Source organism: Phoxinus phoxinus, assembly GCF_949152265.1.
Source record: "Phoxinus phoxinus genome assembly, chromosome: 10".
NCBI lineage: Eukaryota > Metazoa > Chordata > Actinopteri > Cypriniformes > Leuciscidae > Phoxinus > Phoxinus phoxinus.
In genome coordinates this window covers 24,114,723-24,134,271 of record NC_136885.1, presented here as the reverse complement: position 1 = coordinate 24,134,271, position 19,549 = coordinate 24,114,723, and the positions used below count along the sequence as shown (strand labels likewise).

At 37.9% G+C, this 19,549-nt stretch overlaps 4 protein-coding genes across 9 annotated transcripts in view; 3 read left to right on the top strand and 1 right to left on the bottom strand.

Annotated features, from left to right (window-relative positions):
* Nucleotides 1–6,741, top strand: part of tg (thyroglobulin) — a 37,568-nt gene extending 30,827 nt beyond the window's left edge. For both annotated transcript variants that reach the window (XM_079625081.1, XM_079625080.1), the window contains exons 42-48: nt 194–358; nt 454–621; nt 757–944; nt 4,889–4,996; nt 5,700–5,840; nt 6,109–6,302; nt 6,457–6,741. In XM_079625081.1, the coding sequence (XP_079481207.1) occupies nt 194–358; nt 454–621; nt 757–944; nt 4,889–4,996; nt 5,700–5,840; nt 6,109–6,302; nt 6,457–6,593 (1,101 nt within the window). In that variant the 3' untranslated portion in view covers nt 6,594–6,741. The remainder of the gene's footprint in view (nt 1–193; nt 359–453; nt 622–756; nt 945–4,888; nt 4,997–5,699; nt 5,841–6,108; nt 6,303–6,456) is intronic.
* Nucleotides 6,742–8,839: 2,098 nt separating this feature from the next.
* ccn4b (cellular communication network factor 4b) lies at nt 8,840–14,716 on the top strand. 2 transcript variants are annotated; one of them, XM_079626867.1, is made up of 5 exons: nt 8,840–9,073; nt 11,327–11,580; nt 13,105–13,359; nt 13,461–13,654; nt 13,828–14,716. In XM_079626867.1, exons 2-5 carry the CDS (start codon nt 11,466–11,468, stop codon nt 14,125–14,127), a joined length of 864 nt encoding a protein of 287 aa, XP_079482993.1. In that variant the 5' UTR covers nt 8,840–9,073; nt 11,327–11,465; the 3' UTR covers nt 14,128–14,716. The 2 variants fall into 2 exon arrangements, with proteins under 2 accessions (XP_079482993.1, XP_079482992.1); XM_079626866.1 differs by having other exon boundaries at nt 11,327–11,603.
* Nucleotides 14,717–15,537: 821 nt separating this feature from the next.
* Nucleotides 15,538–19,385, bottom strand: ndrg1b (N-myc downstream regulated 1b). Its single transcript, XM_079626757.1, is given in 15 exon segments — nt 15,538–15,678; nt 15,979–16,014; nt 16,209–16,253; nt 16,374–16,416; nt 16,511–16,573; nt 16,716–16,816; nt 16,920–16,976; nt 17,122–17,129; nt 17,132–17,192; nt 17,414–17,451; nt 17,454–17,470; nt 17,596–17,658; nt 18,222–18,315; nt 18,545–18,647; nt 19,215–19,385. Coding segments are annotated over 15 exon segments (795 nt in total). The 5' UTR covers nt 19,263–19,385; the 3' UTR covers nt 15,538–15,660.
* ptp4a3b (protein tyrosine phosphatase 4A3b) overlaps nt 18,482–19,549 on the top strand; it is a 28,291-nt gene continuing 27,223 nt past the window's right edge. Inside the window, exon 1 of one of the 4 annotated variants that reach the window (XM_079626870.1) lies at nt 18,482–18,671. The gene's annotated coding sequence lies outside the window, so the exon portion shown is untranslated. Of the gene's footprint in view, nt 18,672–19,311; nt 19,506–19,549 lie in introns of those variants that run through there. The other 3 variants (XM_079626872.1, XM_079626871.1, XM_079626875.1) reach the window with 3 other exon arrangements.

The window sequence follows — 19,549 nt, the reverse complement described above, 5'->3', positions numbered from 1 at the left end:
ATAATGCATTAATATAAAATATGCGTTGATGTGGCTTAATTCTTTCTTAGTTCTCAAACAGAGTATAACAAAAAAAAAAAACATAATAAATGAAGTCTAGATGAAAATAATGCATCATGGTTGTTGACTAAAGATCCAGATAACTTTTTAGTGGTCTCATGCAATGCTAAACAATGCTGTTGTATGCTTGCAGGGTGGATCTGTGTTTTCGCCTGCTGTTGTAATGAGTACATCTAAAGCCCAGGCGCAAACTGCATCTCTGGCTAGAGAACTTGGCTGCTCAGCCACTGATACTGCAAAGTTACTGACTTGTTTGAGGAGCAAACCGGCTCAGAGTATCAATGCTGCCCAGACCAAGGTACAATGGGTCTCCTTTGTGAAGAAAAAGCTAAAAAAAAGTAAAAAAGCGATCACTATTTTTGCTTAACATTCTCTTGGTGTGTTTGTGTGTAGTTGTTGGCTGTGAGTGGTCCCCTGCAGGCCTGGTCACCAGTGGTTGATGGAGCTGTAGTTCGGGAAAAGCCTTCTGTGGTCCTTCGTTCTGGACGCTTCCACAGAGTTGAATTACTTCTGGGCTCATCAGTTGAAGACGGCCTTATCGGCAGAGCCAAGAACATCAAGGTCAGGACACTAATAAATCAGAATGAAATGAAAACACCAGTGTGAGAAATCAAGCGTTATGTCTAAAGTGGACTATCAAAATAAAGTGTAACCCATTTTCTTATTGAAACTTTTCTGTTTATTTAATTTGAGAAGAATTTTGAGCAGCTTCAGGGAAGGGCTGACAGTAAGACAGCGTTTTACGCGGCCCTGTCTAACTCTCTGGGTGGAGATGATGCTAATGCTTTCGTGAAGGAGGCAGCGACGTGGTTCTACTCTTTGCAGCACTCCCCCACACCCTCAGGGTACAATGTGTTCTCTCGCGCTCTGGAAAACGCTACGAGGTAAGAGGTCAAAGGTCTTACAGAACAGAAGTATATTTGCTTGTCATTATAAGAATGTTGCAGAGAAAACATGTGCCAAAGTTACACTACCATTCAAAAGTTTATGGTCAATAAGATCTTTTTATCGGTAATACTTTTCAGCGAGGACACATTAAACTTATTTATCAAAAGTGACATTAAAAACATTTATAATATTACAAAAGATTTCCATTTCAAATAAATTAAATTAAATTTCTATTCATCAAATAATTCTGAAATGTTTTATATATATATATATATATATATATATATATATATATATATATATACACAGTATATATATATATATATATACACAGTATATATATATGTGTATTAATATACAAAATTACAATGTTTTCCACTATTATAATGTTAAGAAATGTTTCTGGAGCAGCAAACCAACATATTAGAATGATTTCTTAAGGATCATGTGACACTGAAGACTGGAGTAATGATGCTGAAAATTCAGCTTTGCCATCATCGGTATAGATTACATTTAAAAAAATATTAAATTCGAAAACAGTTATTCTAAATTGTAACTGTCTTCACTGACCAAATGAATGCAGCCTTTGTGAGCTTAAGAGTCTTCTTTCACAATCATTAAAATATCATACCACTAAAAAAGAGTTTTAATTGAATTTAAAAGCCCATGATCAGCTTTTTGTTTGTAAGGCTTTGAATGCTAGTTGCAATCTTTTTAGTTAGATGCCAAAGTGAACAATAGCAAATCTCAATGTGTTCACAGCTGCCCTTCTATAAGTGAACGTATGTTTGTTCAGATCCTTGAAAAAAAAAAAAAGTTAAGTGGTCTGGAATGCAGAGGAATCCAGAGCCGCAATAATTTTGAGCCTTAGGCTAGGACTTGCGCTTAACCTGTACTTGTCTTACATTCACTGTGGGTGGGTAGGCTGTAGTGTTTGTGGCAAAGAGGAAGGAAATGGTATATCTGGGTTTCTGACTGAAAAATACTTGTGAGTTTAAAACAGTCCAAACAGAAGCTTTCACTCGTCACTGATCTGAAAACAATTTCATAGCACTTAAAATTACATGGAGACATGCAGCTAATTTTAGAACAGGAAGACACTTAACATAAAAAAAGTATTTCCTTTTCCCTTTAATTCTCCCTTGTCTGGCTTATGCTACTCTGAGCAATGCATGAACTTTGAGCACTTCTTGCATTGTTTTCGCCTCTTCACGATGACTCGCTTTAGTCCTCAGTTGTAAGTCCCTTTGGATAAAGCGTCTGCTAAATGACAATGTAAATGTATACAGAAAAACAATACTGTTAAAATAGTCTAGGGCACTTTTAATGATGTTAATGACTTTTCAAGTTATCAAGCATAGAGTTAGTTCTGGCAGGTCAAGTTAGTCAAGCTCACATCAGCTGACTCTCAACTGATCCATGTCTACCTTTACATTTTCATTTATTCATTTAGCAGACGCTTTTATCCAAATAAGTCTGAAGTAATGAGTTCAGGTACAAGGGAGCAGTGCCAGTGGTTGTTCTGTAGGCAAACGTCAGTGATTTGAATTTGATGCGAGCGGCAACCGGCAACCAGTGTAATTTTGTGAGGAGAGGAGTGAGGTGTGCTCTCTTCGGCTCGTTGAAGACCACTCTAGCTGAAGCATTCTGGATCAATTCCAGAGGTTTGACAGTGCAAGCTGGGAGACCAGCCAGGAGAGCATTACAATAGTCCAGTCTGGATAGAACAAGCGCCTGAACAAGGAGTTGTGCAGCATGCTCTGATAGGAAGGGCCTGATCCTTCTGATGTTGTACAAGGCAAATCTGCATGACCGGGCAGTGCTAGCAATGTGGTCTGTGAAGTTCAATTGGTCATCAATTAAAACTCCAAGGTTCCTGGCTGATCTTGGATTGATTATGGATGACGAGCCTAGCTGAATGGTGAAGTTGTGATGAAGTGCTGGGTTAGTCGGGATTACAAGTAGCTCTGTCTTCGCAAGGTTTAGTTGAAGGTGGTGGTCCTTCATCCAGCCAGAAATATCTGTCAGGCAAGCTGTGATGCGAGCGGCTACCGTTGGATCATCAGGCTGGAATGACAGGTAGAGTTGTGTGTCATCAGCGTAGCAGTGATAGGAAAAGGCATGTTTCTGAATCACAGATCCTAGTGATGTCATGTAGATGGAGAAGAGAAGTGGTCAAAGCACTGAGCCCTGAGGCACACCAGTAGCTAGATGTTGAGTCTTAGACACCTCACCCCTCCACAACACCCTAAAGGACCTACCCGAGAGATACGACTTGAACCACAGGAGTGCAGTTCCCGAAATGCCCTTCATCTTTAGGATTGACAGGAGTATCTGGTGGTTAACTGTGTCAAAGGCAGCAGACAGATCTAGCAGGATGAGAACTGAGAACTTGGAAGCTGCTCTTGCCAGTCTCGGAGGGGGACGATATATAACTACACAATGGATTTTAATAGGACTGGTGATGGTAATAGAATGTGATTCAAATGAGCTGTTGTTACACAGAGGTGGTAAATGATTAAATTTCCAATCGTTTGAGATGAGCAGACCAGTACGTCCACCCCTTCCAGTCAGGCGAGGGGTGTGTGAGAAACTGAAGTTAGTGGAGAGCGCAGCCGGTGTGGCAGTGTCCTCTGGTCTGATCCATGTCTCAGTCAGGGCCAAAAGGCTGAGACCTGAATGACTATAGATGTAATGAAATCAGCTTTGTTTACCGCGGACTGGCAATTCCTGAGACCAATAGGAAAAGAGAAAATAGTACTAGAAGACATCGGAATGGTACGCAGGTTGTTAGGATTGTACCGCCTCCGACGTGTGACATTGGATTTACGCATGTTAGTAATAGTAGGGATTATAAAACACATGGTGTAAGAGAGCTCACAAACAGAAAGATCAGTTGAAAGTTGAGTAGAAGAGAGAGGAAACAACATGAAGATAAAACAAATAACGAGAAAGTAATACTCAAGTGCCTTGTCGGTGTCCTCGCTCGGTGGAGTCGCACAGGTAGAGTCGTTGGTCTTTACACTCTTCGGTCTTCACACGATGAGGGCTTCACACCACAGCTGCCGCGACCGCTGCCGCGGTGCACTAACCTATTTATACACGTCTAATACCGCCTAATACCTTTAGGAATATGGGCAGGGAGTTCTTGCCAGAACAGAACCATACCGCCAACCCAAACTGTATGCTAATTATCAATCATCTTTGACGATAGTGGTCCTCACAGAAATATGTTATCTACCTTAATATAGATTATGGCAGAAATTACCCAGCTCTGGATGATACTTGACATATACAACCATCTTGAGCTCAGTTTCTGTCAAACGTTATTATATTATTCTGAAGAGGAAAGAATTTACTCAAGTGTGTCTGAACAATGTCAGTGTCAGACAATAGCATTACATAAAATATTTTATTTTGAGTAAAATTAAATGTCTGCAAGAATAAAGTTAAAATATTACAAATAAAAAAAAGATTTGCTAATCTCTGAAGGGCAATTTCACATTTTCCTTTTCACTTCTATGTCCTGAAATTTCTGGTTCTTTTTCTGAATTGTCAGTAGCTCAGTAAGTTCAGAAAGAGGATAAGCTAGCTGCCCACATAATCACTAGTGTCAGATATAGAACAGACCAAACCTGACCGACACATGTGACACACCCCTCTGACCTGCAGCACACAAAGGCACCGCAGCGCAGCAACACAAACAGGAAAGGACTTTTTACAACTTAAACAGAACATATAGAACCTGATAAAACCAAGTTTACGTCCAGCTTCATTTCCTGATCCTCTTTTCACCATAATTTCCTGTTATTGCGATACTGTGTAAAAGTGGTAAAAAAAGTGGCTCCTGTGTTGTCATCAAAATCCTAAGATGCAAATGTAGCCGCCTGTCCCCTGCTATGCATGTCATCCTCCATATCATGGCCCTTTATTTCTACAGAGACCTCTTTATCATCTGTCCAGCTGTGAACATGGCTGAATTCTGGGCAGCAAACACACGGTCCAGTGTTCACATGTACCACCTACCCGAGGACACTGCCTGGAACAGGTGCCTCTCATTCCACACACTTGATATCATACTTACTTCATTGCACATGACTTGGTTCCATTCAAAATAACATATATCAGATCCAAGAAGAATCTCTGTGTATTCTAAACAGGGTTTGTACAGATACTCCAGGATACAGGATACAGATACTTGAAATTCCAGGAATTTCTAGGACTTTTCAAGCACTTCTTTTGGGGTTTTCATGGACTACAATGAGAGATCTCGCTTATCAAACCATATCTTTATTATCTTTCAAATTCTAAAAAAAGGTAAAAGATAAATCATAAAAAAAAAAAAAAACGATAAAACCAAATGGTACAAATAAAGTGCAGCTCATGCAATGGCTGTGGTAACTTTAACCATTAAAAGGATACTCTGTATGACAAAGATATCGCTTTCCTTATTCAAACTGATTTTTCTCCCTTGAATTGACCTGAAGAATGAAAGCTGTATCATATACTTAAATATATGAGTAATATCACGCTCATAGCCATGTGAAATGGTATCAATATCAGACGGGTGAGAAAAGATAGTTTTATCAATAAAATTAAACTTTATTTTCTAATATACCCTATTGTCTTCCAGTAATTCAAGCACTATTCAAGTACCTTTTCAGAAATATGGCTGTTTTTAAGGGTTTTCCAAGACTTGAAGCACATTAAGCACAGTATATGAACCTTGTCTAAATATATTTTTGTCACAGTGTTGATCTGTCAGCTGCAATGGATGTGCAGTTCCTCTTTGGAGTTCCTCTTGCCTCAGAAAAACAAGACCTCTTCAGCTCAAAAGAGAGAATGCTTACCCTGCAAGTCATGAACTACATGGCAAACTTCATAAAGTCTGGGTATTTATCAACCATTTTTATATTTTTTTTAAGTTGCGATGTAACAAAAGTAGCGGCAGATCTTTTCTTCAGATCTGAGTGAAACGGAGTATCGAAAAACATTGGTTGTTGATTGGACTGAGGCAGATCTGATAAAATGAAACCTGCATGAATGAGTTGTTCACAATAAGATCAATAGCATGCATTTAGAAAAAAGGGTACATTTTCATTTCATGCGGACTGCAATGATTTTTCACTGGCCTGTTCATCTCTCCTCTGCTCTTCACAGAAACCCCAACCTGCCTCTTGCAACATCTAGGACGTCCTTCAGCAAGCTCTTGCCCCCATGGCCTCAGTTCATGCCTCACCCGGGTGGACGTGGCTATAAAGAGCTGTCCTTTACGCTCAGTAACCGCAAGAACCTCCAGAGCCCTCAGTGTTCCTTCTGGTCTCAATATGTGCTGGCTCTGATCTCCTCTACCGGTTAGTACTGCTCTACACATCCATATAAACTCCTGGTGGTCTTTAAATGTAGATATTGGAAGATTACAGTGGGTTTTTTTGACCATGAATAAATCATAAATCATAAATGCTGATTTTGTGCACTTGGTAATACTTGTAAACCTGACTTTACCAGCCAAATTATCCTGTGGGACTTCAGTGGGAGATACTGGAGGAATTCAAACTCCAACCCAAGAGCCCAAGTCACTCCCAGATACCAGCTTCTTTCTGACTCCAAGCAAACCTAAATCTGAGAAAGATGCTTACAGTTAGTCTCACAATTTAGATTTTCTTGTAATCGCTTGTTCCAGAACCAATTCAGGCTTAGCACTCTGTCATTTTGGTATTTCTATTGATGTAAATCATTGTGATTATGAATCAATGAACATTCATTGTAGAACTTAAACAATAAACTGCATTGAAAACACTTTATGGTTTATTCTTTACAACACAATACAATACAACTTTGGCAACCAAGGCTGAAATTTTTCTTTGACCACACCAGCATTGTACAACATATATCATGCAACAGATATATTATAAACAGCATACCAGAGATAAGTCTTATTATTTTGAATGATATATTCTGTGTGTGTGTGTGTGTGTGTGTGTGTGTGTGTGTGTGTGTGTGTGTGTGTGTGTGTGTGTGTGTGTGTGTGCGCGCATGTGTGTGTGTGTGTGCGCGCATGTGTGTGTGTGTGTGTGTGTGTGTGTGTGCGCGCATGTGTGTGTGTGTGTGCGTGCGTGAGAGAGCGTGAGAGAGCGTGTGAGAGAGTGTGTGAGTGATGTATAAATATAGAGCATTAGATTATCTTTTAATTATCTATTAATTAATGAGGTCATTTAAAGACATCATTCAGTCACATGGAATAAGGACTGACCAAAGTGCCAGGAGAATATATGAGTAATCCTGACCGTTTCACTTTCTGCAAGTTTCCAGATGCTTCCCTGCCACAGGCTTGTGTGCCACTGACTGAGGGCTATTCTGAGATACTAATTATCACTTTATTCCTGGAGATTATAAGAAGCCTTTCCTCTTTGTCTAGACTATTCTGCTCTGGCTGTCTGGACACTTTTGATTACGTTGAACTCACTCATATGAATGAAGTCAAGGTTTAGGGCATTTTCTCAGAATGTGGTATATTTTCCACATGAATGAAACAAAGTTGCGCATTAAGAGCTGAATTTTTTTTTTTTTTTGTCTGTGATGGAGATAAATTTATAATTTTTTACTGTTTTTCTATTCAGTGCATCAGTGGCAGGCTGCCTCAGTGGAAACCTCAGCAGTAGTGTGTACTTCAAGGTTTTGGCAAAATATGGGCGCACAACACAAACCTTGCAAAATACTGTGTACGCGCCTTCCAAAAATATTTCAAGTATGTACAAATTTGTTGTGCATTGTTTTAGTTTTCTCTGTTAAGAGCTCAATCTTAACTGCTTGTGAGTTTTAAAATTTAGCAATTCATTTTCCCAGCAAAGAATGCACTTAAATCAACATTTATTTCAATTTATTTATTAAATTACAGTTCCTTACTTTATAATATTTCATTAAATATAACTCAAAGAAAAAAAGGCAAATTATTTCTGAAATCTAGTTTAGTTCAATTTTTTTTTTTTTTTTTTATTGTTCAATACACTACAGTAGATTCAAGCACTGTTAAAGAATCTTGTTAAATGAGTTTGTCAGAAATTTACCATTAGACAGTGACAGTGTTACAGGTATTACAGAAAGACATACAAGCCGGTCTACTTAAACGACCAAAATCACCATAAATCTTCCCCATAAATTACATGGTAATAATGGGATGTTAAACTATATAAAAATCTTCACTGTATAAATTACAGTTAACCGATTACAGTTAACCAATTTGTGTACTAAATATTTTTACAGTGCATGTTTTGTTAATAAAACTTAAGTACATTTTAAAATGAGTATTACCAATATCTGGTTTCTTACACACATGCAGTGCAAGAGGAAATGTTTTTTTGGGGACACAGTTCTCTATCCTGGTCCAACTGCTCTTAACTTGAATTCTTGCTGCTCTCTGGAATGATTTCTCCAAATGTGAAAAAGCAGTTAGTGCAATATGAGTGATGAATTAACTATGGGTTATTATATGGATTATCATATCTTCCTCTTCTATTTACATCATTAACCCCTCTGCTTTTAAAAAGGAATATCCTGACTATAACACTTATACTTAAATGTCCTTCATCGGATTCTTTGACAAGTCAATTAAACAGATTACTCAAAACATCATTGCGCACACACTATGAATTTAAGTTGTTTGGTTCGTGTGTTCCTATGGCTTATATCTTCTGAAGAGTAGCCTAAGTCAAGTTTCAGAATGAATGGCTTGCTCATGTGATGTCATAATTATTGGCAGCAAAGACATAATTACGATTTGAGAAATCTAACGTGTCTTCTATGTTAGAAATTGTATAATACTGTTGGAAAAGTTTACTTTCTAAATCATTTTGATGTTTTATTTTGATTAACTCCCCTTGACGATTGAACTGGAGTGAACTGAAGGAACACTTCCAGAAAACTCCCACTAAATCTGACAGACGTAAAGTGAGACTCCAGTCACTCGGACCGACCCATCTGCGCGTGTCACTGTGGATGCCACGAGGAAACGCTTGTGGATTGTACCTGTAGAAAACAACATTTCTTGTTTCAATGTATTTCTCTCAGGAATATAGTAATGTGGAGACTCCTGTTGTGGATTCTTTTGACAGCCAGTGTGCACCAGGTAAGTCTTCATTCTGTTGATTTTACGCAGTAGCCTATTTAATATAAAAATTCCCGCAAATAAAGGCGTTTTTAACAATTAAAGAAAGCAAGAATATAAACTGCCTTTTAGCTCAGTTCCTTATTCAAAGCGCGAGACACCATAGCTGGTTCTTGTCTTTCAAATTCATACACATTGTCATACATTAATTCCAACCCTCAAATGTATAAATAAAAACCTAAATAATTATTTTTTCCAAAATTAAAAATGACAGTTTGATTGGTCATCATGATGACTATGTTTTTTTTTCTTTTTTTTCTTCTACATTTGTTGACGTCTTTGCACTAACAAATGTGCTGTAATGTAGGCTACATAATATAATTTAACGCGCATGTGCAGCCTCGATATTTAGTAGCAGCCTACAACATTTTGATTGAGATTGTGAAATTGCTTATGCAACAGTTAGGCTAGCCTATATAAAAAGGTATTGATGTATGGCAGCGGCTATTTGCACTAAGTAGCCTACAAATAGCAAAAGATCTATAATTACACTTAGTGCAAGTAGCAATAGATTCTATTTACACTAGGCCTATGTAAAAAATACCAGTATTATCTTTGCAATAAGTGTACATAGTAATTAGATGCTATTTATATTTATAAATAGTGGCAGATAGTATTATTAGCTTCTCAGTGTTGTTGTACATTAAGTATGCAGTAATAACAGATAGTAAATTATTATCTTTCTGATCTGAAATGAGATGGGAAGAGGGAGTAGAGAGAGTTTGGCAAAAGGCAGATTCGAACTCTATTTACAATCGTTGACAAATTTGCATCTTGGCCCAATCAAATGGCCCAACCAGACGCCAGTGGGCGGAGTTAGTGTAAATGGCCAACAAGGCAGGCTATTTGCACTTATTGTAAATAGACACTCCATTGATGGCCAATACCGTACGTCTCACACAAAAATTGGCCTTATAGGCTGTTTCTTCTCCAAGGGTTGCTTGTCACAGACTGAAAACCGGTCTGGAACAGCGCGTAGCTACGTTTGTACTGATTTGTCAGAGATTTAGGGCCAATCCCAATTCTACCCCTTACCCCTTCACTTACCCCTTCCCCTCTGTTTTGCTCGTGCACGTGAAGGGGTAGGGCTGTCTCGATTCTCTTTTGGTTGGAGGGGGAGGGCTAAGGGGAAGGGCCAGATAGCCCTTCAAACGAAGATTTTTCGGGACCACACTTCAAACGAAGGGGTATGAGAAGTGTCACTGCATACACCGGCTACAGACGCAAAATGGCTGCCCAAGCAAAAAATTAGACCATAAATGTAAGAATTGTTGACTTTAATAAGTATTTTAACAACAAATAATGATTTGCTTTATGTTACATTCAATCTTGTGTTCATATTTACGATCAGTTCCTTCAAAGAAACGTTTGTAAAAAAATCTCCTCTCCCCCGAACAAAGCACACAAGCTACTGGTGCGTTCAAGTCATCTCGTAAAGATCGTATTTATGAGTTGAACGCACATGAACGCCACACAATGTCGTATTTCACACAGTTTAACACAGTAAATAAATAAATAGGTCAAAATAGGACAAACATAGGTCTGTACCTCCAACGTGTTAATACAACACCACAGAAAACAAGTCCTGTGCATCTTGGAAGTTTGTGATAAACATCGGCGCATCTCCTGTGACGTAGGCGACGACGTATAATGACGTGTAACGGTGTAGTAGTGGTGTCCCATTTCTTAGGGGAATATTTTCACCCCTATGCCTTGCCACTCTGTTTCAAGGGTCAAGGGGAAGGGGAAGGCGAAGGGTTAGGGGTAGACGAAGGGGAAAGGGGTAGAATTGGGATTGGGCCTTACTCTTCTCTTCTTCCCTTCTGTTCTAATCTGGGTTTCCATTTCATCCACTGTTGAGAGAAACACAGGAGCGAGAGAACAAATGAGACTGAGAACCAAAACTGTTGCAGGCAGTGTTTGATTTACAAAAAGGAAAATGTATGTGCCAATAATGTAGCATTTCTTTCTTTTTGGATCTCTGTTCAGATGAGCAATTTTTAATATCGATAAAGAGTAGGCCAGATTCTGTTTAAAAGTGATTATGTGCTATGTTCATATTATAAACTAATCCAATGCATTCTCTGCAGTGAAGTTTTGAGAGCCTATTAAAATGGTCCAATTTCAATGCAATTTCAAAGGAAACTCTCTGTTGCCCCAAAGTGGCTAAATGTGGCATATCTTCTTCATGTTCCTCTCTTCTCTTCCACACAGGCCAGTTCCCACAACTCCACAGACTCTCCTCTTGTGACCACAGATTTGGACCCTTATAACCGAAATCGATACTGCAATTGGCCCTGTAAGTGCCCCAAGAGTGCCCCTGTTTGCCCATATGGGGTTAGCCTGTTGACAGATGGATGTGACTGCTGCAAGGCCTGTGCCAAGCAGGTGGGGGAAACCTGTAATGAGAGAGATACCTGTGACTATCATAAAGGACTTTACTGTGACTACAGCGCTGACAAGCCGAGGTACGAAAAAGGAGTGTGTGCATGTAAGTGACCCCACATATTCTTTAACTGGCTTGGCTTTATTCAATATGCATTAGATGAAATGCACAACAAAATAGTTAGAACACAATTTCAAGAAATGTTTATTTTGTGTAAATGTGAAGAGTTTGACTGATAATACATTGTAAAAGATGAAAAATAGAATGCATCTAAGACCCCCCCCCCCCCACACACACACACACACACTAATATTTATACATAGGCTATATACACAAATATGTTATCAGCATAATGAATTTTAAAAGATGAAATATGTTCATATAAATAATGTGTGTATATAAGTCATTGTATATAAAATATCTACAATAAAAAAATAAAATGACATAACACTTAATGTTTGGTTTGTCTCTCCATTTAATTTAACTAGACCAAGATGCAGAAGCTTATATATATATATATATATATATATGCTATATATATATATATATATATATATATATATATATGCTATATATATATATATATCATTTAATATTTGTAAAAAAAATATATACATATAACTATATATATATATATACATTAAATCTTTGTCCAGGTTTTATTAAGGTTTTAAATGCTAGGTTTTCAAAATGTTGTCTTTGACATCTAGACTGGACCCCACAATATTAGAAAATTATGTAAATAATATACTCAACCGTTTGGGCTGTCCAGTATTGTTTCTTGTCCTTGACTTAAAGGATTACTTCACTTAAAAATGAAAATGACCCCATGATTTACTCACCCTCAAGCCAGGTGTATATGAGTTTCTTCTTTCAGACGAATACAATTGGAGTTTATAAAAAAAAATGTCCTCTTCCAAGCTTTATAATGGCAGGGAATTGCACCAACAGATTGAAGCTCAAAAACGTGCATCCATCCATCATAAACAAACTTGACATGGCTCCGGGGGGTTAATAAAGGCCTTCTGAAGCGAAGTGATGTGTTTGTGTAAGACAAATATTCATATTTAACATGTTACAGAGTAAAATTCTAGCTTCCGGCCAAAAAGAGTTTACTTGCCCCTAATGGGCAATTTACGACACTTATGACGTCGGAAGTAGCGTAGTACGTCATGACGTTAGTGTAGCGTAAATATCAGCTGTACGTTGAATTACTCACATAAGTTGCGCTTTACACTTAAGTGGAATCTGTATGTCCGTTTGGCCGTAAGCTAGTTATTGTACTTTAGAAAGTTTTAAATATTAATATTTTTCTTTTTTATTTATTTATTTATTTTATTTATTTATTAACCCCCCTGGAGCCGTGTGAAGTTTGTTTATGATGGATGAATGCACGTTTTTGAGCTTCAATCTGTTGGTTGCAATCCAATGCCATTATAAAACTTGGAAGAGTATATTTTTTAATATAACTCTGATTGTATTCGTCTGAAAAAAGAAAGCCATATACACCTAGAATGGCTTGAGGGTGAGTAAATCATGGGGTCATTTTAATTTGAAAGTGAACTACTCTAAGGAAATAAATGATCCAGTCTCTTCTGTGTTTCAGATGTTATGGGAACAGGCTGTGAGTATAATGGTGTGATTTACCGTAATGGCCAAAGTTTCCAGCCCAATTGTAAGTACCGCTGTCTGTGTGTGAATGGGGCAATTGGATGTGTGTCTCTCTGCACCGAGTCCCTGCCACCCCGGGTCTGGTGTCAGTCGCCCAAGCGAGTGAAGATCACAGGCCAATGTTGTGAGAAATGGATCTGCGAAGAGTCCCGTAAACCACGCAAGACCAACCCCAGACATGCCCCTGAGGGTGAGCAGTGCGTTATTTTTTTTGTGTGTGATGTTAAATGTCAACAGTTTTAGTTCTTCATCATTGACGAATCTCACACCTTTTCTTTATGTCTTTTTCAGAGTCCCTCACCACTAATGATATTTGGCATACAAATTGCATTACCCAGACTACCCCATGGAGTCCCTGCTCAAAGACCTGTGGCCGGGGCACATCATTGCGCATTTCTAATGACAATGCTGGCTGTGTGATGGAGAAAGAGACCCGACTGTGTAACCTCCGACCTTGTGAGGTCGACATCACCAAGCACTTTAGAGTAAGAATTCATTTCTATTATATTTAATTTGCTGACCCATCTCTACTTTTCCTCAATTGTTTTAATGATAGAATATGAATAATCTAAGTTGCCCATCGTCGATCTAAATGATTTTTAGATTGATATTGATTGAGTGATTGTTTGTCTGTCTGTCTGTCATATCTGTGACTCAGCCGGGTAAAAAGTGCCTGAACATTTACCGTGAGCCAGAGTTTCAGAACTTCACCATCTCAGGCTGCATCAGTAAGAAGGCGTATTGGCCCAAGTACTGTGGAATCTGTACTGATGAGCGCTGCTGCATCCCCTACAAGTCTAAGACCATTGAGGTGGAGTTTGAGTGTCCAAATGGATCAGTTCTTACTTGGAAATACATGTGGATCAACGCGTGCTTTTGCAACCTCTCCTGCAGGAATCCAAACGATATCTTCGCAGATCTGGAGCAATACTATGAGTTTAATGAGATTGTTAACTAATTAACCGAGAGCCAATGCAATCTCTTTTTATGGCATCCTTGCACTCACATTTGTATGAAAAGCATCCATGCTCGCAGTGTGACACAGAAACAGGGATGCTTTTTGAAAGGAATCGTTCACTGTTGATGAGAAATCATTTCGGATGGTTTATGAATGAAAATTAGCACAGTTACTCATATTGAGATGGATTGTGAGGGGAATGTTAGTATAGACTGAAGGACATTATGGTACAAGATTTCTAATGGATTTATGAGGGACAAAACAATTGGACAATGTAAGATGTTCTGTTGACTTCCCCCTACAAATCTGTGCAAAGGTAGAAAGAAAATCACTTTGTATTTTATGAAAAATGTTAAATTGGCTTCAACGATAAAAGGAATTCACAGCAATCTGTGAATATATACGGTATTTGAGTTAATGGTGTTAAAAGACACGTTGGTGTCATATTCTGAAATATACAAGAGAAGTGACAGTGATCTTGTTGTTATTCAGACATTTATTTTGCCAAGTTGTTGATGTTCATATTTAATTCTGGAAATATTCCAGAAATGTATATCTTTTTTTAAATAAAAAAGACATATGCTTTTCTTTATGCATTTGCTTGGTTTTCTATTGTCACTAGATAAGAGTAATTTACATAATTGCTGTAATGGTTCTGTTTAAAATTCATGACACATAAATATATTGGATATAATTATACTTTTAGTACTGGATGTTATATAGCAGTGAGACTGACTAAATTTACTGTTATATTTTATTAATACAGTTGTTGAATACAAAGTTATTTTTTACCAACATTCAAAGATTTTACTACCACCTGAAATTATTCAGAAATTATATAAAATATTTTGTAGACTTGATCATTCTACTAACCAATGCTGTCAAGTATATTTGACATTACTGTTATCAATTACAAGTATAGAATTTATATGTAATAAGAAATTATAATGTATAAAAAAAAATCTTCCAAACATTCAGCCTTACCAGAAAACCCTCCAACACAAACACGCACACACTTTGTGAAGGCTACAGCTGTACACATCACATAGAACCTTATTTATATTATATCATTATAAAACATTACAAATTGTAGGCCTACATTACAAGTAATAAACTGGTAGTTTACAAATAGTTTAGATGTTTAAAACCAAGTGCCTGGTCTAAGTAGGCTACGTGCAATATTTGTTTGCAGTGAGGGCTATCTCTATTTTAATATCCCTTCCCTTGTGATAAACACTATTATCAAATCACTGGAGCATCAGCTTTCAGGTTCAAATTCTGTAATTTTAGGTACAATTTTGGAACCTGAATGGAAAAGTTCCATTCAGATTTGCACGGTGGTGTACTTTCACGAGGCGTTCAGCAGGTCAGCTCGACGGAAAGTGTGGGACCTGAGCAATTGTGCTCTGTTTGGGGCGCTCTTCATGGAGACGTCAGTGGGGGAACGTCCACGCTGCTCATCCGTCGTGTTTGTACCGCTGCAATTGCGGTTGAGGGATGAGTTACTGGCCGTACGAGATCGAGCCAGGCGGGTTATACTGGCAGAGGGCACTGTGTGGATGAGAAAGTGATAAAAGACAGTAAGACCACGATCTTCTTACATATAAAATGCCATATGAATATTATTTATTTATATGTATATTTTTGATAGTAGTTCAGTGTTGTTAAAATAACGTGTGCTTCTATTAGTTTTTCAGGCTGCAAGAGAACATAAACAACAAGTAGCCTAGTGTAAATGAACTTATAACCACTGTACTATCAAATATCTAGATTAAAAATGCGGATTTGAATGTGTGTCAATATCTAAAATCTCTATGCAAATGATATATATAGGCTATATATTCATGATACCTGATCAATCTGAGGCAGGCCCCCACAGTCAGCCATCTAGAAAAAAAGTCAAATATTAAAAATTACACTTTAACCATTAAAAACTAAGGATGTGCAAAATATCATTAGGTATATTTAATTTAATTATATAAATATCATTATCAAAATGTCATTATTGTATCCATACTAGCTATTTATCAAAGATATTTTCGGGTTTGAGTGACTGCAATAGAAATGGTAAGGTCTCTGACCTTGAGAAAGGTGGTTGTTGGATTCATTCTGGAGTTGCTGTCAACCTGTGAGGTCAAATAAGATAACCATTATATAATGTTTTGTCTCCAATTTATTTGCAGTATATAGTCAATAATGGGGAAATTGTTGCAACCAATCAACCTTAAAGATATAACTTTTCTCACCACAGCTGGAGAATTATCACCCACTATCTGCAAAACTGGACACCTGTAATAAGGACAAACCATATAGACAAAACACAATTGTAAGGTTTAAGCACTACTCAAAATCAGTATGTTTGCTGTCGTCAGGTGGGACTTACTGGAGTGTTTGTATATGAACGTTTCCTCCTTGTACCGGCCTCTCGATCTCCAGATCCCGTCGGCTGAGAAAGGAAGGAAAGATGATTTCAGAGGCTTTCAGTAACTTATTGGTGAATTAAAATTTTTGCTGCAAAGTTTATTAAAACAGTCGAACCCAGGAACTGAGTGACTGCAGTGCAGACACACAAATTTCATTAGTGATACCTTTTGTTGGACTTGACAAACTGCTGCAGGTTGGACTGGTTTACATTGTTTGTAATGAGATGACGGAAGGTTGAGATCAGTTCATGACAATGTATCTCCTCCTACATCAAAACAATCAATACATTGAGAATTAATTTGTATGTATTTATATTCATAATAAATTAATATTTTTATTATAGTCAAATAAGTATTTATTTTTATCACCTTTCCAAACAGGTGTGATATTACAGTATCAGGGAGAGCGTGAGTCCAGCTTGTAATCTGTTGAAAATGTCACACTTTACTGAGGATTTGTGCATTGTAACAAATATATGAGCTCCTTCAAATTAGTTTAATAATCCAATCATTTCAAATGTCATAAGAATGCAAATCTAGCAGTAAGAAACCAGCTTTTCTTTTGTGCTGCCCAGTCAAACCCTCTGCCTGAGCGCTTATATTAATCAGAACAAGACCTTCAACCATGTCTGGGGGTTTTAGCTTTAAGAGATGCATGCAAAAAAAAAAAACAATTATGAAAAATTAAAACGGAATATTCACCTCTGGAATGTGGTTGGCACAACAAGCAAGCATGTGATAATTATGAGCAGGATTACACTGTAAGTATCAACATTGCTTTGTAGCAAGAGTTGCAAAACTGTAATCCGTGATATTCAAGGCCATTCAAAATGCAACTGAGAGGAAAAGTGTATAAAACTCACTGCAAATCGGGCAAGGATGTCGGCTCCAGCACCGCCATTCCAATCACACTCTTCAGACTATAAGGGAAAAAGAGTAAGCATTCAAGCTGGTCTGGATTAAGAGTGCTCATAAGAGCCTCAACAATAAGAGTTAAACATCTAAGATATGGGCTTTATGCCATTATTGAGCATTGAAGACTTACCCAAAGTGCTCAAGGACCATAGGGACGGTCTCTGAGAGCTGATCCATCGAAGGGTAGGTATACCTACAACAACAGACAGTGGTTTATTTGTTAGCCTTACACATACACAATATGGAGGTCAAATACTATGTCGGTCCAGTTAAACAGCACAACAGGATATTTAGGACTGGTTGATGGCATTAGCGAGGTCATAATCTGTCTGGATGCTGTTTTGAATGGTTGGATTATGGGCAATAGATGTCAGTTACGTTGCTGTAGCAGATGTCAGATCATAAATGTTCTTTAGTCCCCTTAGACCCTATAAGTGACACGCTGACCTACATTCTGCCAGTCTGGTGCCGGTTGCAGATTAAAGCGGTCTGCGTTATATTTCCTAAAACAGACCCACTCCAAATGAGCAGATTTGAAATGGATTTCCTGTCTTAGAAGCATGGGGAAGTTAAACCAAAGCTGTTTTTTTGGGAGGGGTTTGACAATGAGTGAGAGAGCAACCATTCATTTTGAATGTTGCTGAGACAAAATCTTAAGGTTTTAGTTAATTGTATCTCTTTGGATGCTCTGATAGACCTGAAACCATAATCAAGTGGTATAATGAATTCTTACTTACTCTGTGGTAACTTACTTACCGCTGTCCCGGGGCGTCAACATGGCACACAGCAAAGTGTTGCATGACCTCATGGATGTATTTTTGATTAAAGAGTGGTTCAAAACAGCTCTTATCTGCACAACAGAGAACACAACTGTGGTACTAAACCTTTGATATTCATGCACATTTTTTTCAATCCATTAAGACAGAATACAAATTAGATGTTATATAGTTTTAAGAGCACTGGAACTTGCTTTGATACTGTTTCTTTAAAAAACACACACTGAGCACATTTCTCTTGCAGAAAAGTCGTACAGACAGCTCCTGCATAAGGGAGTGAGAAGGTTTAGAGGATATTCTTACGGTTCAGTCCAATGTCATGGAATGTCAGGATGGTAGGCCGGTTGCCCCTCGGGACACCCTTCATGGTGCAGTGCACCTTACCAAATGAAGTCACATCATCCTCCTGCAAGAGCAAAGTTATGGTCAGGTTTGTAACATCTTACCTGCATTCATATCAAAAACTGATCAAATTAGATGAAAAACAAAGGTTAAGTAGGAGAATAAACTTATTTTGCAATGCTTTAGTTTTTATTTTATGGAGCGAAAATTCTGATACTCATTAATCTCATTCATTCTCAATCGCTGCAGTCATGCCAGAATACGTGGTTCAAAATTGTTCAATTCAAGTTTTGACTGACTTGAATTAAGATTAACATATTTATTGCAATATTTCCCTCAGTTCATCAGGAAAAAAAAAAGTGTTAATGTTGCACTCCAAAAATCCACCCTATAGTCTTAAATAGCCTGTTATTTCTCACAAAAACATTGAAGCACCTTGAGCGGATATAGCAAAGCTGCTGGACAGTAAACAACACAAATACCATCAACAGACAACAAATATCACAATCAAAAGCCCCTTAAAAGAAACACTTAAAGCATGAAAACATGCAACATACTTTATATCCACTGCTCTAACACAGTAGGCTATACAACAATAGCAGAAGATCAATAAAATCACATCAGAACTCACAGTGATATCAATTTCAAAGACGCTGTCCTCAGAGTCCTCCAGCACCATGGTTACAGTTTTGGAAGGTGTATTTGAATAGAGTAGATCCTATTTTGTAGCTCCCTCAAACTCTGAGTTGCACAGAATGCACTGAGCTCCTTGTTTACAGTGTGGCGTAAACATCCCACTCGCAGCATGCCTTGCATAGAAGGAGCCTAATTCTTATGGAAAGCTCCACAAATTGGATCAGTAAATTAAGCTGGACACTGGTATCACTGAACACGTCCCACCTCTTCGGTGTTCCCAATTAAGGTACGTAAAAACATTTTAATGAGACACATGTAATGGGAGTTTTA

What these genes read in the sequence shown, in the direction of transcription:
- ccn4b (XM_079626866.1), top strand. Translation starts at nt 9,026, where the DNA reads ATGTGGAGACTCCTGTTGTGGATTCTTTTGACAGCCAGTGTGCACCAG. An exon ending in TGACAGCCAGTGTGCACCAG is followed by an intron (nt 9,074 to 11,326) that starts GTAAGTCTTCAT and finishes TCTTCCACACAG; the next exon opens with GCCAGTTCCCACAACTCCAC. An exon ending in CCCCAGACATGCCCCTGAGG is followed by an intron (nt 13,360 to 13,460) that starts GTGAGCAGTGCG and finishes TGTCTTTTTCAG; the next exon opens with AGTCCCTCACCACTAATGAT.